This window comes from Adiantum capillus-veneris, chromosome 29 (assembly GCF_014529385.1).
Source record: "Adiantum capillus-veneris isolate H3 chromosome 29, ASM1452938v2, whole genome shotgun sequence".
NCBI classification, from domain to species: Eukaryota; Viridiplantae; Streptophyta; class Polypodiopsida; order Polypodiales; family Pteridaceae; genus Adiantum; species Adiantum capillus-veneris.
Genome location: NC_140959.1, coordinates 125574129 through 125591796, shown reverse-complemented (window position 1 = coordinate 125591796; position 17668 = coordinate 125574129). Strand labels below are relative to the sequence as shown.

Here is a 17668-nt window from a genome sequence, read left to right as displayed (position 1 = left end):
ATTGGTGATTCTACTATCAATACAATATCATCTGCATACAACAGCAAAGGGATCCATGACCTTGCAAGTTGAGCACCTTTGTCACCTTCTCTCTCAATGTAATCTGATACCGCATCGATGTACATACGAAATAAAGTAGGGGACAGTGGGCATCCCTTCTTTACTCCAACGGTGGAATGAACGACGTCGGAATCCCCTTCTGAGTTACGTACATAACCAGTTACTGATCCGTATACGGCCTTGATCCCCCAAATAATCTCTTGGGGACCCCTAACTCTTGCATCCTAACGCATCAGTCTAGCCCTTGGTACTGTATCAAAAGCTTTCCGAAAATCCACAAAGCAACAATACATCCTTCTCCCGTTTGCTCTTCCTTCCTCAATAATGGCTCTGAGCGTAAGAATATGATCTAAAGTGGAATAACCCCTTCTGAATCTAGCTTGTCCTATTGCCCTTATGCCCTCGTTCTCTGCCCATCTACTCAATTTTTGTTCAAGAATGGATGCGTACAGTCGGGTCAAAGTGTGACCTACCATAATGGTACGGTAGTTCCCGGGTATCAGAGGATCCCCTGACTTGAAAATAGGTACGATAGTAGATAATTTCCAAGATTTAGGGAATCCTTCACACATGACCCGATTAAACAGACGAGCAAGGACTTCTGAAAGTAGATCCCTGGCATGGATCAGATGCTCTGCTACTAAACCTCATGATCATATGCTCTTCTTGTCTTCATCTTATCAATGGCTTTTTCCACCATTTCCATAGTAAAGAAAGTACTAGTAGCAGGGCATGGCTCTGGCGGATCTGGTAATGGAGGCTGTCCAGATACCATATATAATGATGTTACATATTGACCCCAGATCTCAGGAGAAGTGATCGTCGGATGCGGTAAGTGCTCGCGAAATAATCGCCAGGCCTCATGTGAGTCGTGACTCAAGAAGAGCTGATATAAATCCTTCTCCAGTTTGGCTAAAAATGCCCTTTTCTTGCGACGTACTATACGCCGAAGAGCAATCCGAGACTGCTTATATGTGATGATCCCAAGTGTAAAGCTCTTTCTGGACTTGGGTTCTCGTCTCTCTGCATTCCTCATCATACCAACTGTTTTGAGGTGTGTTCCCAGATCCTCTCTTCTGATCAGGTTGAGTATGTGGGTATGCCTCTTGTGCTGCTCCATGTAGTATCTCTGTTAATTGAGAAGTAATCTCCTCTACAGTATATACTGGCTCGGCTGCCCACATCCTATTATAGATCTTTTCCACATAGACTGAATCAGTTTCAGGCGTGAAAGTATATCTTGTGTGTGTCTTCTTCCTTTGTACTTGAGAGGCATTTTATTGGAAGGAGATTGATAAGGTCAATAGAGCATGATCCACTACAATCCCAACCGGCCTGGGTCCCACCATAAAGTCCTTGATACTAGAAATAAAGCTTGGTGAAGTCATGACATAATCCACTGTACTGGCCGCATGCCTGTGCGGGAAGCATGTGAATCCCCAGATAACGGGAAATTCTCTAGACCATTAAGTATGGCCAAACCATGTATAGTTGCCATCTCCATGAGATGTCTCCCATATTCAGTGTGCTTTTTATCTTGTGAGTTTCTAGTAAGCCCTCTCTGTGATAAATCCACTTCTCTGAGCATTTCCTCAGAAGTATCATAGAATACTGCTTGAGAGTTGGCCGTTCTGGCATTAAAGTCTCCTAAGAGAACGATGTCTCCATCTCTAGAGAACTCCCATATGTCATTATTCAATATGGAGAAAGGGGATTGTCCTTTAGGTGAGCAGTAGACTGAGGTACTCGGAGGGAAGTAGCATATAGCGATATATAGAAATCTACCTGTCTCGGCTCTCATTCTCACCCACATATACCTTGCTTGCTCATCTTTCTTGATAATCTGTAGTAGTGGTTTCAACTCCTCTTTAAATAAGACTGCTACTCCTCCTGAAGCCCGGCTACCCTGTAGAGATCTCTTGTCTGGTCGACCAGCTGTTTCCCATAAATAACCCTTCACATGTGGCATACGCTGTCCCGGTATCTGGTGTGTCTTTGAGTAGAAAACTATGTCTCTGTCCTAAAGCTGTCTTCAAAGGCACCTACATCAAGCCTATATGATCCATTACAATTCCACGCCGCTATCCGGAGCGTCGCCGCATACATCTCGCACCGTCATGATGAGCGCTTTTCCAGAACCACTACCTTCCCTCCTCTATAAAAGGCGATTTTCCCCTTTTCTCTTGCTGCCCTGATCTCTGGCATCAACTCTTGCATGTGTGCCACTTGTGCCAATGTAAGGTCATCTCTTAGGAAAATACCGTTTTTCTTAAGAGTTGGCCTCTTCTTTAGAAATTCTTTCCTTATTTCTATATTCGGGAAGCGGAGAATAAGTGCCCTATCCTTTACGTTTCCCTTCTCATCGGTTCCTTTCTTGCCACTCTCCATGCACTTGTGTGAGTGGGTTCTGTGATGCCCATGCGTTGTATCAGTTCCTTCACTTCTTCATCTACATTCTCTTTGTCTTTGACTCCTGTGACCCGCACATGCAGAGCCCGCGTCTTCCTTTTCTGCTCTTCCTCAATGGTCATATTAATGATGGTTGAGGTAGGTGTGGTCTCGGGCATCTGTGCCTTCCCTTTCTTCGCATCCTCAATCCATTTCTCTGCTTCATCAACCTTTCTTGTGTCTTAAAAAGACGTTCCGCCCATGAGGACGCCGTTTTCGATTTCTGTTCATCTCCTTCCCGTAGAGAGAGAGAGAAGAGAGAGAGAGAGAGAAGAGAGAGAGAAGAGAGAGAGAGAGAGGAGAGAGAGAGAGAGAGAGAGAGAGAGAGAGAGGAGAGAGAGAGAGAAAGAGAGAGAGAGATGAGAGAGAGAGAGAGATGAAATGAAATGTTATATTAACGTCTTCAAAAGGCCAAAGTGACCTATGAGACCAGAAAGTTACAATGTGGTGTATCTGATACAAAGTCAGATTAACAAAATAAATTAAACTAGGATAACAAAATATAAATACTTCGGGATCCTAAACTAAGCAGTACAATGTGAAGACAATATGGGAGGGGAGTAGAGATCCATCTTCATCTGCACTGTGGACGATGAAAGAGTATGGCTTGAATCCTTTGCTGTAGCCTCCTTCGAAACTGTGTAGCTCCTCTTCTCCATCGGGGTCGTCTAGATCTCCCTAGCTCCAATGCTCGGTCTATGAGAATGCCAGTAGTGCGGGTAGACCTCTCTACTGTTGGCTGCTCCTCTGTCTGTTCTTCTGGGTGTACAATATCTAGTATAAAGAAATCTGTGATCTGTCTCTGGGGATGTCTCTCTTCAACTCTCCTCAGTAAAGTTTCTCTATGCCTGTGTAACTCAAGTAGATATAGCCCAAGACATCTTTGATCCTCATAACTCATGACCCTAGATAGAGGCCCAAAACCTTCTCTGAATAGACAATGAAAACGGCCTCGTATCTCATAGTACACTGTGCAATGACATATGTAATGTACTTCTGTCTCTGGTTCTAGATGGCATAAGCGGCATATCCTGCTATCTGCTGGTGTCCCTCTGTATCTGCCAATCTCAATCTCTAGCTGATGTGAGGACGTGCGTATCTGGCCAATGGTACAACGCAAACCATGGAAAGATGCGTGTCCATATAGCTAGGTCGAATCACAAACCCATCCCCCGTGTGGTGGAGAAGATGCTCTCTATAGAAAGCCATCTTCGTGCCCAACTCCTGTAACAACTCTATCCATGTCCTCCTCGTGTCGAGCTGGATCAGATCCTGACGAATGAGTCTATTAATCTCTACTCGTGTCAGAGACCTCAAGGGTGCCTATAGAGAGTATTGAAAAGGAGGCAACCTGTCCATGGTGAAACCATGTGTCTGAAACCATGATGCCATCTATGCATACTAGCATGATGTATCCCCATTAAGAGCTAATTGTCTGGAGGACTCTAGAGCCACCCTGGCATATCTGTCTCTGGTAGTATCCCACAGACTGTGTACAAAGGAGACTGATCTGGTAAGCGCCTCAATCTCCATAGGGGGGGCAACTAATTCCGCTCGAATGATATCATGCGGTACGGAAACCTTGGCTCTAATTAGCCGAGAGATCATAGATACCAGGGTACGGAAACCCTGGTATCATGCGGTACGGAAACCTTGGCTCTAATTAGCCGAGAGATCATAGATACCAGGGGCTTCTCCATACCCCTCCAACCATCCTGGCCTATAGAAGGTCCCCAACCTGCACCCCATATAACAAAGTAGAGGCAACCAAAGTATCAAAGAGCCATAACTTTGTCCTAGGTTCCTGGAACTGAACGTGCGAACACATCCTCTCCATTTCTCCCAGAGCCGCACCAGCTCTAGTTAGTCTAGTCTCTGCTGCTCTTCTCAAAGAAAATCTCGGCCCAGTAAAGACTACCCCCAGGTAGGTGTATGCATCTGTATACTCCACAATCTCCTGACCATATTTGAAAGTAGGTACTGATCTCCTTACCCATTGCGGTGTGGTGTTAAACACCATAACCTTGGTTTTACCTAGGTTTACACACAGTCCACTGTCCTCTGCAAAACTGCGTAGTGCATCCAAATGTCGTTGCATACCTTCTGGCGAGTCAGATATCAACACAATATCATCAGCATATAGCAACAATGGGATCCACGTCCCTGCCAGCTGGGCACCCCTGTCACCCTCTCTGTCAATGTAATCGGACACCTCATCAACATACATACCAAATAGAGTAGGAGACAATGGGCAGCCCTGTTTCACTCCAATAGTAGAGTGAACTAAATCAAATACTCCTTCTGGAGTGCGTACATGTCCCACCACTGATCTGTACAAAGCCATAATCCCCCAAATCACCTCTATGGGCACCCCCATCCCCTGCAGTCTACGCATCAATCGAGCTCTTGGTACCATGTCAAATGCTTTGCGAAAATTCACAAAGCTACAATAGATCCGTCTCCTATGTGCTCTGCCCTCCTCAATGATGGCCCTGAGTGTTAGAATATGATCAAGGGTGGAGAAACCCCTCCTGAAGCCGGCCTGACCCTTTGCTCGTACATCCTTGCCCTCTGCCCAATTACTCAAGTGTTGCTCCAGAATAGATGCATACAACCGTGCCAATGTGTGTCCAACCATAATAGTGCGGTAGTTCCCAGGCTCTGTAGGGTCACCAGCCTTGAAGATGGGCACAATATTAGACAACCTCCAAGTCTCAGGTAATCCCTCACGCATGGCACGATTGAACAACACTGCGAGAACCTCCATCAGCATATCCCTGGCATGTATAAAGTGCTCCGCTACTAGACCGTCATGATCATATGCCTTCCTGGTCCTGATCCTGTCGATGGCCCTTTGTACCATCTCAGGTGTAAAGAAAGTGCTCGTAGCTGGGCAAGGCTTGGTAGGGTCTGGAAGGGGTTCCTGTCCAAGAACCGTATATAATGATGTCGCATATTGGCCCCACACATCAGGTGAAGTAATCACTGGTGGAGGGGAGTGCTCATGGAAGAGTCGCCATGCCTCTCCTGAGTCCCTACTCAACAACATCTGATAGAAGTCTCGCTCCATCTGAGCCAGGTAAGCTCGGTTCTTCCGTCGCACAAGGCATCGAAAAGCAATCCGAGTCTGTCTGTAAGTGATGACTCCTAAAAGAAGATCCCTTTGAAGCTGGGCTCTCATCTCTGTGCACTCCTCATCATACCAACTATTCTGGGGCATGCTCCCATAATGTCGTCTCTTGCCCGACTGAGTGTGTGGGTATGCCACTGATGCAGCCCCATCTAGTGTCTCAGTCAGTAGAGTGGTGCACTCCTCCACTGAGAGGCTTGTACCATTTGTGCCTGCTGTGCCTTCCAATAGACGGTCCCTGATCTCCTCTGTATAAACGAAATCAGTTTGTGGTGTAAATGTATAGCGGGTGTGTGACCTGCCTCCTGATGTCTGGGTTGTACTATAATGAGAGAGAGAGAGAGAGAGAGAAGAGAGAGAAGAGAGAGAGAGAGAGAGAGAGAGAGAGAGAGAGAGAGAAGAGAGAGAGAGAGAGAGAGAGAGATATGAAATGAAATGTTATATTAACGTCTTCAAAAGGTCAAAGTGACCTATGAGACCAGAAAGTTACAAGGTGGTGGATCTGATACAAAGTCAGAGTAACAAAATAACAACAATACAAAACAAAGATATATACTATGGGATCCTAGACTGGTCGATGTGAACTAAGCAAAAATGGGCGGCTTGCTGGGATAGCTGAATCACAGGAGATCTAGCATCGGTCGTTGGCAAATCTCATCAATCTCCTCCTTGGTTAGTAGTCTGACCGGGCGTCGTGCATGCCTGGCCAGAGTGCTCCGAATCTTCTGACGTAGCCTCCGTCGATGCTGTGTAGTCCTCCGCAGTCGTGGGCGCCTGAATTTCCCCAGTTCAGTTGCTTGGTCGATCAGTGTGCCTCTGGTGTGAGACGAGAGGGAGCTTTGCTGTGGGAGTGGCTCCTGTGGCTGTCCCGTGTCTGCTCTGAAGAAGTATGTGATCCGTCTTTGAGACTGGCTAGCCTCGCCACTCATCAGGCTATCTCTGTGTCTGCGCAGCTGGAGCAAGAACAAACCCAGGTATCTCTGATCCTCGTATCCCATGACTCTTGAGTGGTCCAAAACCCTCTCTGAACAAGCAATGGAAGCGGCCTCGTATCTTGTAGTAGACGGGGCAGCGGCATGTGTAGTGCAACTCTGTCTCAGGCTCCATGTCACAGCTACCACGCCCGCTGCTAGTGTGGATGCACACGTGCGCTTAGTGGCTCTTTTTCGGACGGCGATCAAGCATGAGGAAGCTGAAGGATAAAGCCTACCCCCTAGAGGATGCCATTCAAAAGTGCAAAGAGGAAATGACGGAGACCATTACCAAGATGAACCGCAATCTCTTGGGCACAATAAAAATGCTCAAAGGACGCGTGCTGATCCAAGAGAGCAAGATAAATACACTGGAAGATCGAGTGACGACTTAGGATGAAGAGATTGCGTCACTCAAGAAAGATCTCGGCGAAGCACGATCAAGAAACACACTGGAAGAGGGCGAACTGCAACCCTCAGTAATCGAAGAAATCAACACGATCAAGGAGCAAGTGTGGGCCATCAAAGAGGGAGAAGAGCAACAGAAAGAGATGACGACTTCTTGGGTGGATGTTCTTACCAAAACTCAACAGAAGGCGGATGAAGCCGAGAAATGGATCAAGGTGGCCAAGAAAGGAAAAGGCAAGGGGATAACGTCCACATCCACATCCACTATCATTAATCAGACACTAGAGGAGGAGCAAAGAAGACGGGTGCGCGCTCTACATGTGAGAATTTGCGGTCTTAAAGACAAAGGCAATGTGGACGAAGAGATAAAAGAACTCATGGCCTTGATGGGGGTTCATGAGCCGACGCACACAAGAGCTTGGAGAGTGGGCAACATAAAGGAAAATGGAAGCAGTGGGGAAACTTCAAAAGAAGAGCACTCATCCTCCGTTTTCCCTCCATGGAAGCGAAGAAGTCCTTGAAGAAAAGACCAACTCTTAAAGAGACGGGCATCTTTCTCGGGATGATCTCACCCTCTCGCAGATCGCTCATATGCAGGAAGTAATGCAGGAGATTAGAGCGGCAAGGGGAAAAGGCAAGATTGCCTTTTACCGAGATGGAAGAGTGGTAATACTAGAGCCATACTCCACATGACGGCGCGAGACTTATGGGACCACACTCAAAGTGGCTGCCTGGAACTGTAATGGATCTATGCGTCTTGATGTGGGTGCTTTTGAGGATAGCTTTATTGGAAGAGACATCATCTTTTACTCTGAGACACACGAGGCCCCTGGGCAATCCATGCCTCACATTAATGGATACAGGTGGAAGACAGCTTACAGACAGGAGACATGCTCAGAGCACAGAGGACGGGGCTCAGGGGGAGTGGCAGTGTTATTTAGAGAGGATCTACAGCCATTGATACATATAGCCTGTAGGGATGAGCAGGCTAGGTACATGTGGGTGAGATTGAAAGCAGAGACAGGTAGATATCTCTACATTGCTATTTGCTACTTTCCCCGAGTACATCAGTCTATGCATCACCAAGAGGACCGTCCCCTTTTTCTATTTTGGATGATGACATATGGGAGTTCTCTAGAGATGTGACATTATCATTCTAGGGGACTTCAATGCTAGGACTGCCCTTCACTAGACAGTGTTTTATGATACTTCAGAGGAGATGCTGAGAGAGCTAGATGTTGTAGAGACGGGCCTGTCCAGACTATCACACGATGTGGAATATACTGAGTATGGGTGACACCTAATAGACATGGGCACCGCACATGGATTGGCCATCTTGAATGGCCTATAGAGATTTCCTGCATGCGGGAGGTTTTACATGCTTCCCATACAGACATGGAGCCAGCACAGTGGACTATGTCATGGCACAGCCGAATCTCATCTCTAGTATCCAGGATCTCACAGTTGGGCCCAGACTAGTCGGAGTGGCAGTGAATCATGCTCTTGTGTCGATGACCATCTCCTTCCAAATCAGTGCAGCACACAGGCCACGGGTAGCAGCCCCTACTCGCTACACCTTCACACGGGAGACGGATTCTGTATACATAGACGGGATCTACAGACGACTATGCACTGAGGACCCGGGCGACCTCTGGAGGAGCTAACTACTATACTGACACTGACATTACATGATGAGCATGCAAGCGCGACACACCACACACACACACACACACACACACACACACACACACACACACACACACACACACAGAGAGAGAAGAGAGAGAGAGAGAGAGAGAGAGAGAGAGAGAGAGGAGAGAGAGAGAGAGAGAGAGAGAAGAGAGAGAGAGAGAGAGAAATGAAATGAAATGAAGTGTTATATTAACGTCTTCAAAAGGCCAGAATGACCTATGAGACCAAACTGATACAAAAGTGGTGAATGTGTTACAATGTCTGGGTACCTTAGTACTACCTTAGTACTAAAGTACTAAGTGTGAAAAGTGTGAAAATAAATGTGAATGTGAAAAACTAAATACAAAGTATTAAATAAACTTCTTAGGAGCATTCTGGGTGTTTGGCTAGGATGCTTCTAATCCTTTGTTGTAGTCTCCTCCGGTGAAGTGTGCTTCTGCATCTTGGTCGTGGTCATCTCGATTTCCTAAGCTCAATCGCCCTATCAATGAGGGTGCCTTTGGTATGAATGTGGGTACTCCTGTGTGCTGGCTGCTGGCCTCTTGCTTCTCCTTCCACTCCTGCTTCTCTCGATCCGAAGAAATCTGATCTGCCTCTAAGGCTGTAGTGCTCTTTGTCTTCTCATTAGATTATCCTGTGCCGATGTAGTTCCAGTAGGTGCAAGCCTAAGCATCTTTGATCTTGGTATTGCATGACTCTATCTAGAGGTCCAAAGCCTTCTTTAAATAGGCAATGGAAACGCCCACGTATCTCATAGTATACGGTGCAATGGCATATGTAGTGTAATTCTGTCTCCGGCTCCATTCCGCATAACTTGCAATTTCTGCTCTCAGGTGGGATTCCCCTAAATCTGCCAAATTCAATTTCCAGCTGGTGTGAGGATGTACGAATCTGACCAATACCACATCTCAAACCATGAGATAGGTGGGTATCCATGTAGCTCGGGCGAATCACAAATCCATCTTCAGATAGATGTAGGAAGTTTTCTTTGTAGTCGGCCATCTTCGTGCCCAATTCTTGTGTAGGGTCTACCCATGTCCTCTTAGTATCCAACTGTATAAGATCCCGACGAATGATTTTATTAATCTCCGTTCGTGTAATTGCCAGTGATGGAACCTCAAGAGAGTATTGGAAGGGGGGTAATCTTTCCATACTGAACCCATGTCTCTGAAACCATGAGGACAGTTGCGCATACGAGAGAGAGAGAGAGAGAGAGAGAGAGAGAGAGAGAGAGAGAGAGAGAGGAGAGAGAGAGAGAGAGAGGAGAGAAATGAAATGTTATATTAACGCCTTCAGAAGGCCAGAATGACCTTTGAGACCAGAGTAACAATGTGGTGGATCTGATACTAAGTCAGTAACAAAAATGACAGAATAAAATGTTATGGAATCTGAAACAGCTAGGTGTGATCTAAGCAGATAGGTGGGATAGCTAAATCACAGATCACAAAAGATCCAGCATCGGTCGCTGGTGGAGAGAGAGAGAGCTGAAACGAAATCGAAAGTTGCTCCCGGTAGCAATGTATCTATGATCATTGAATTTGTTTCAAAATCAAAAACAAATCAAAGTGTTGGAGTTAGTGGCTCTTCCACCTCCTGGTGTAAGTGATTGGCTCATTGCTGTTAGGTCTCCTTTGCGCAGGATTTTGAAAATTCGAAAATTCGGAAAATCTAGAAAATTCGAGACTGAAAATTCCTCCTGGATTTTTGAATTCTGCCGGGTGTATGTACCTGCGGGCTGAAAGGGGTCCCATGGTTTGTTCTAGTACTCTCTAGGGTGGGATTCTGCCACTCCGTATCGCGTGTACTCTCTTTCTTTCAGTTCAGTTGTTGTTATTAAAGTGCTAAAAGTCTGTTTAGTTTGTTTTTTTTCCTATTGGCACATGTGCCATCCCGGTAACAGATTATAGAGACTAGAGACAAAGAAAGAAGATTTCTAGAACAAGGACGAGAAAATCTAAATATTGAGAGAAAATTACACTGTACTTAGCTAAAAGAGAAATGTTCGAAGAAAGTGAGGCATAGGGATGATATTTAGATTGGCATATTGTGGTTGAAGGCGCTTATCATAGATATCTACCTCTAATCATAAGGGGTCTGAAAAAATCTAAGGTCTAAAAAGGCACAACAATCACTATTCGTGGTACAATTAAGTCACAAAACTCCTTAGAATAAACTCCTCCACCTACAGATTTTGAATTCAAGTACATAAAATTTTGAAAAGAAGGAATGTCAGGAACAAAAAGATCATCTACGAAGTGTCTTACAATGCATAAATATTGGGCAAGTGTTAGCAAGGAAGAGACGTTCCATAAAATCAAACTTATAAGTAAAAAGATAGAAATTAGCAAGAAAAACAACACAAGGGGGTGAGGGTGGAGGAGGGGGAGGCAGAACGGAGGAGTCTGAAGATGGAGGGGGGGGGGGGGGGGGAGACGGTGGAAGTGGTTTAAGCTAAGGTGGAGGCAGCCTCCTCAGGGGGCTCCCTTTGGAGGGGGTCGAAGCGGTTCCTTGTTGGAACACACTGCTACTGGGCTGCAGGAGGTCGGCCACCAAGGGGGCAGTGTAGCGAGCCCATCCTTGTCGATGGCGGTCGGGCACCTGTTGCCAACCGTCAACTGTCTAATCGCTGGCGTCTATCGAAGTATTAACGTGTGTCGTGGGTACTTGTCTGTTGGGCATGCTCAACCTTAGGAGGCTGCGCATGTGTTATGGGTCGAGATCTCCTGCGAGGACAGGCCTTTGCTAAGTGGCCCATCAACCTACAAGTAAAACACTGGTTCGAGAGTCTTGAATACTCCACCCTTTGGCGTAACCAACCCCCACTCACCCTAGTAGAAGGATCATCTTCGGGAGAGTGGGTGTGTCACGAACTAGAATGCGAACTGAAGGCACACCGGCAGCCTTGGTTGCAACTGAAGTTGTCGTACGTGGAGCCTCTAGAACTGTCCCGATCTCGGAACCAATCCTAAAAAGAAGCAGTAGGTACTCCCTCTGTAGGCCAGGGAAGGAGATCGAAATAGGCAAGTCTGCCTCCTCGACAAGAAAATCCGATGCTGGTTCGAAGCCATGTCGCCACTGTCGGAAATGGGCTCTGACCGCTCGAATGGTCAATTGGCTCATCGAGATGACCTTGGCAGCCATCTTGGGAGTCTCAAACTCTATCTGATAGTATCCTCGCTTGAGAAGTTGGATGTCAATGATCGTCCCCACCTTTGCTAAAAGGCAGAGGTGGGGGCCTGGAGGAGGTCACACACCTCCCCTTTGCTGGGTCTGGTACCGAGAATCTTGTAGATGACAGAGGTGGCCTGAAGGCGAGCCACCTCTGCCTCTAAGCTCTCTTGCTCTATTGGCGATAGAGCAAGTCGGATGGTGGGTTCCGCGGGGTCGGGCAAGGGGGCTTCCGTCGAGTCCCTTTGAGGCAGAGGAGAATCCTCCGTCCGTGTCTGCTGCTACAATGTCGAAGGAGAAGGGGATGAAGGCGAGACCAGAGATCGCAGGCGAAGTGAATGGCGACGCCCTTGCCTTGAGTAAACAAGAGCCAGGGATGGAGGAGGTGAGCTTTGTGGGGTGTGGGGGGGTGGGTGCGTGTGCAGGAAAAGCGAGGGCGAGCGGGTGTGGCTGCAGGGGCAGCGGCGGCAATGGCGGGCAGATGCAGCGCGGTGGGGGGCTGGGGCAGTGCGTTGGGAAGCCCGCAGCGCCATCTGTGGTAACTTGCTTCCTTCTAGGCTTATCTTGGATTCATCTAGATATATCTCAAAACTCTATCTAGAGGCCTAAAACCCTCTCTAAAGAGGCAATGAAAACGGTCATGTATCCATAGAATATTGTACATAGAGAAAAGAGAGATGGCATTGCATGTCAGTCGGTCCCAACCCCCTCAAGGCCCCCTTGCTCTCTTGCTAGAGCAAGTACTTGCTTTAAATTACTTGTACAAATGCAGATACAGTGGCTAAATTCTGAATACTGATGCTGAATGCTTCATGCAAAAACGCTAGGCTGGATCTGTTGCTGAGGATGATGATGCTAACATGCAATGGCTGATCTGATGCTGAGGAACTGCAAAGCGCTAGGGTGAAGGCGGATGGTTGAAAATGCTGGTACCTCATGGCTGAAAACACTGGTGCTTGCTGGTACTGGGTACTGGTGTATTGAATGCCTATGCAAGGGGTACTGGGTTTGGTCATCTTCTGATGGTCAAGCGAGAGGCAAGGCTCTACTATATTGGAGGGGTTTGACCAGTATCTAGCAACCCACAAGTCCACTTAAAAGAGTCATTTATTTATCAATAAATGACTTTAGAGAATGTTCATATTCTTGTATGCTTAAGTGATTTTATTACTATACTGTGCAAATGAGGATATGAGGCTCACAAATTTGCCAAGCTAGATCCCTAAGCTTTCCGTGCTAGTAGCAGTAGTTTGTCCAATGGCTCAAGTGCAATAGGCACGTGACATTTGCCCAGGCATCTCATCCTTGTTAGAACTCTCGATGCATTAGGTTCACCATCCATCTTGTTAAACTGGAAATTTGGATGCACTAGAATTTGAAATCTTCAGCATTAATGCTTCCTTCAACGTAATCGACCCTTCGTTGGACCCTGAAGAAAGGACCGTTATCCTCCTTGGTGGGGAGGCTCGCGGGAAGCGGATGCCTCTTCTGGTATGGCGTGATCCGCACTCGAGGGATGGAATCGTAGGGCACGTGCCTGTGGCGAAGTTCCTCGGTGAAGTTGTACCCCGGTATTTGGGTGCTTTGCATAGACGGATGGGGAGATAATGCTCCCCTTCCTATGTCGTTATTTTGAATCCGATCCCTTTCGGGGGAAATGACATAATTCTCCCCAAGCGAAGCCAGATGAGCTACAAGAGCGCCCAAGTGCCATTCCCCCCCGGGGGGGGGGGGGGTCAACTTCACCTAAAAGGGGTTGGGAGGTGCAAAAGGGAGACATCACCAGCCTGAGCGGACGCTACCTGTGAGCCGACGCCCTTCCAAGCGGGTATGGCATTTCCTAGGGGAAAACCGTCGGGTTTCAAAGGCAGTTTAGTGAGGTGAGCGATAAGTTACCTAGAGGAGGCAACTCCAAAGGGAAGACCGAAGCAAGTCCGGCAGTACCTGGGCCCCTGAACAGAGGTACTTGGTCGCTGTCACGCCAAATCCAAGTGGCGAAGTGGGTCTCTCAAGGGATTAGTCATGGCCCTAAGAGTGTCGATAATTCTGAACTCTCGTAGTCCAGAGGAAACTAGTGACAAAAGCGTCTGCCTTCAGTTTCTGGGTGCATAGTCCGGGTCGTTCTTCTTGTATACTTTTTGGTGTATGAGGGGAGCGGCCGTGCGTGCCCTACCCCACTCCGAAAACAAAACAAAACAAGAAGTAATGCTTCACAGATGTGGCATGCTCACTGAGAGGAACGGACTAACAAAGTGATGTTCATAGTCTATATACCAAGCATCTTGTCTTTTATAAAATGAAGAACTTTTAAAAATAGCACTTCCCCTATGAAGCCGCTTGATGTGGAAGTCTAGGTTCCTTTTGATCGAGCATCAAGTCTGGAACCATGTGATTTTACATATCCACGTCTTTGCCATGAGCCATGTTGACGTGATACTCATGGTCATTGTCCTGCATCGTAGCAGGTGCAAATCCTGTACCAATTGTGTGCCCACAAACTTGTGTGAGCTTTCATCATCAAGGAAAATAGCTGCATTGTGACCATTGATCTTTTATGAATCGCACAAAGGATTGTGCTTATTGAACACTTCAGTACTAAATTTACAATCAATGCATGGATTGTGTGCTAAATGATGGATTTCAGCTTGAATGAATTTGAGGTACTTGAAATTTGGTGAACCAAAGATCAAGATATGCATTTCATTGGTGCAACTAGTAGTTAACTACCAGCTCTGTACACTTGTCTCCTCATAGGAGAGGTTGGTGATCTGATGTGGAATAGTGGCAGGCCGTGCCTTGAGGACAATGGGCTGTTGGAGATGATAGAGGGGGTGGAACAATTAGAAAAATATAGAAAAGTGATAGTTGTGGACCTTTTTTGGCCCCTTTTTTTGGGCTCTCTTGCCTAGGGGGGAACCCCACAATGTAGACACTCTTTTGCTAATAGGCCCAAATCCTCCTCAAACATCGTACATCTGCAAGAATAATGTGCCTCTGTCTCTGGCTCCCACAGAAACACATAGAACCCGGTTGGGGTCGGGACTGCAAATGCTAGGGGTTGTGCAAGAGACGGCATCTAAATTTTTTTATATCGAGCTTTACATAACCACATGAAAAGAGTTTGAGAGGGAGATTGCACAGATAGTAGGAGAGGGAGCTCCAAGGTTGAGCACTCATGTGTGGAGCATGTGTCAAGGGGGTTGGAGTCCTTTTTCTTGGGACTATAGAGGCAACCTTTCAGCCAAAGAATAACTCACTATCTTAGAACTGACATGCACACAAGATGCGTACCCACTGATGCATTTTGATTAATGTTTCCAGGGTATTAATTTGTAACAGCTTAGGCGAAAGGTGTATTATATTTCAAATATTGTTACTGTAAAGTGATGAAACCTAACCTCATCTTGTCATTAGGTTGCATCTGGCCGTTTCGGTGTTACGCCAACTTTTCTTGTTAATGCTGATCAACTGGAGATAAAGATAGCTCAAGGGGCTAAGCCCGGGGAAGGTGGCCAACTTCCTGGCAAGAAAGTTAGTGCATACATTGCAAAACTGAGAAGTTCGAAGCCCGGTGTACCTTTAATATCTCCTCCACCACATCATGACATATATTCGATTGAGGATTTAGCACAGCTAATCTTCGATTTGCATCAGGTACAGAGTCAACTATTACTCTGGTTTCTGTTGATCATAAGGAAACATTTTTGTTGATTGGTGCTATTTGCATAGGTCAACCCAAATGCAAAAGTCTCTGTGAAGTTAGTTGCTGAAGCTGGAATTGGGACAGTTGCATCTGGTGTTGCCAAAGGCAATGCTGATATTATACAGGTATTGATCTCGTTTGCTCTCTTTTTGAGCTTATCAGGTAGGTTTACTTGCAATTCTCCATTGAGACCAGGAAAGACAGCATGGTATAACAAAATATTTGGGCTTGTTTTCTTGAGCTCTTGTTTCTTCATTTCTTATGCCTATTTTACTGATAGATTTCTGGCCATGATGGCGGTACTGGTGCGAGCCCTGTTAGCTCAATTAAGCATGCTGGTGGTCCTTGGGAACTAGGTCTAACTGAAACACATCAGGTAACAATTTTGACAGAAGATGGAATGACAAGATTACCTCAAGTTTGTCATTTAATTGTTATTTTCTTTGCAGACATTGATCAATAATGGATTGCGAGAAAGGGTTGTTTTAAGAGTGGATGGCGGGTTCAAAAGTGGGATTGATGTGATAATGGCAGCAGCTATGGGAGCTGATGAGTACGGTTTTGGCTCAGTTGCTATGATAGCAACTGGATGTGTGATGGCACGCATTTGTCACACAAACAATTGTCCTGTTGGTGTGGCAAGTCAAGTAAGTAAAATTAGTTTTTCTTGAGCTCCTTCTGTGAAGTATATACTTAACTATGGTTTAAATTGATCAATTTGCAGAGGGAGGAACTTCGGGCCAGATTTCCTGGTGTGCCTGGGGATCTCGTCAATTATTTTCTGTATGTTGCAGAAGAGGTATGCGTTTTTCTTGCTGTTTGTCTACGTTTTCTGTCAATCAGTGAGGGATTTCTTCATTGATCTCTTATGAGCTGTCACCACCAATAGTTGTTTCCTCCAAATCTTTGGTGAACTGCCAGAACACACAGCCTGTGTTGTCTGCATCAAGCATTGAATAAATTTGTCTATATTCTACTTTGTATGATATGCAGCCAATGGAGATCTCTCCTATCTATGATGCTGCTAACTACAAGACTTATCCATTACTTTCCTTGTTGTTTATTGCGATTTGAAGCATACTTTTGTCTGTTTTTTTCTGGTTGTTTTTGTTTTGTTATTAGTTAGAGGAGAGGACCTTTTTAAACTGAGAGGTCCATCCCCTCACCTTTCTCCCTCACCCGTATCGAACCTTTAGCCTCTCAATCAATTCATTCTCCCTCATGCCGCTCAAATCAATTGTTGCCTTAGGCTTCTCCATTGTGTTAGTGGCGGACTTCAATGCAAGCAGCACTTTTTGTCAGGTTGCCCTTTTTGATACATCAGCGGAACAATTTTGTGAGTATGACCTTGTAGATCTTGGCATAGACCGAGTGAAGTAGATCACAAAGTATGGTATCTCTCTCCTAGGATGGAAGCTTTTAGCCCAGCTTGACTGTAAGCTATACTAGCTACTGTTGAGTCGGGATCCAGAGCGGCATGGAGACTCTTTCAAGAGCAGCGAGCACCTACGGTCAAAGTGACAGTGGAAAAAGGTGAGCTAATAGAGAAAAGAGAGCTTGGAGAGAGCTTTGGCTATGGAATTCTTCTTCTTCTTCTTCATGCAACTTGTGTCGCCCCGCTTCCCCCAGTTGGGTAGCTATAACTCCTTAGGATCAAGAGATGGGAGATTGTGCTTGAATTGGCTCTTACTGCCTCCTTAATTTGCTCATCTTCTATATTAATTGCTACTAGCTCTTCATCTTCCTCTGTCTCAAGAATGATCTCCAACTTCAAGCACTGACCATTGTGACATGTGCAGAGATGGATCTTCTAGACTATTGGATGTATGTTAAGTGGTGAGCCACTTTGATCTGAGGTAGTTTGCAACACAGATTTTTAGTCGTGGCGTCTGGTGCAGTACCTGCTGTCACTACTCTGTAAAGCAAATAAATTGTATTCTGAGTAAAAGCCTTAAGGTCATGTCTTTTTAGCATAATCATAGGCTACTGAGGCTGACAGTGTTCTGCCTAATCGCTGCAGCGTTGTCTCTAGAAAACTAACTGGGCGGGGATGTTGAATCTAGTATTTCAGAGTCTTCCACATAGAGG

At 46.1% G+C, this 17668-nt stretch overlaps 1 protein-coding gene across 1 annotated transcript in view; it reads left to right on the top strand.

Annotated features, from left to right (window-relative positions):
- The window catches only part of LOC147419893 (ferredoxin-dependent glutamate synthase, chloroplastic-like), a 71152-nt gene that overhangs the window by 39333 nt on the left and 14151 nt on the right, over positions 1-17668 (top strand). The window contains 5 exon segments of the mRNA XM_086506360.1: positions 15292-15531; positions 15607-15705; positions 15861-15956; positions 16030-16227; positions 16305-16379. Of these exon segments, the coding sequence (XP_086362486.1) occupies positions 15292-15531; positions 15607-15705; positions 15861-15956; positions 16030-16227; positions 16305-16379 (708 nt within the window).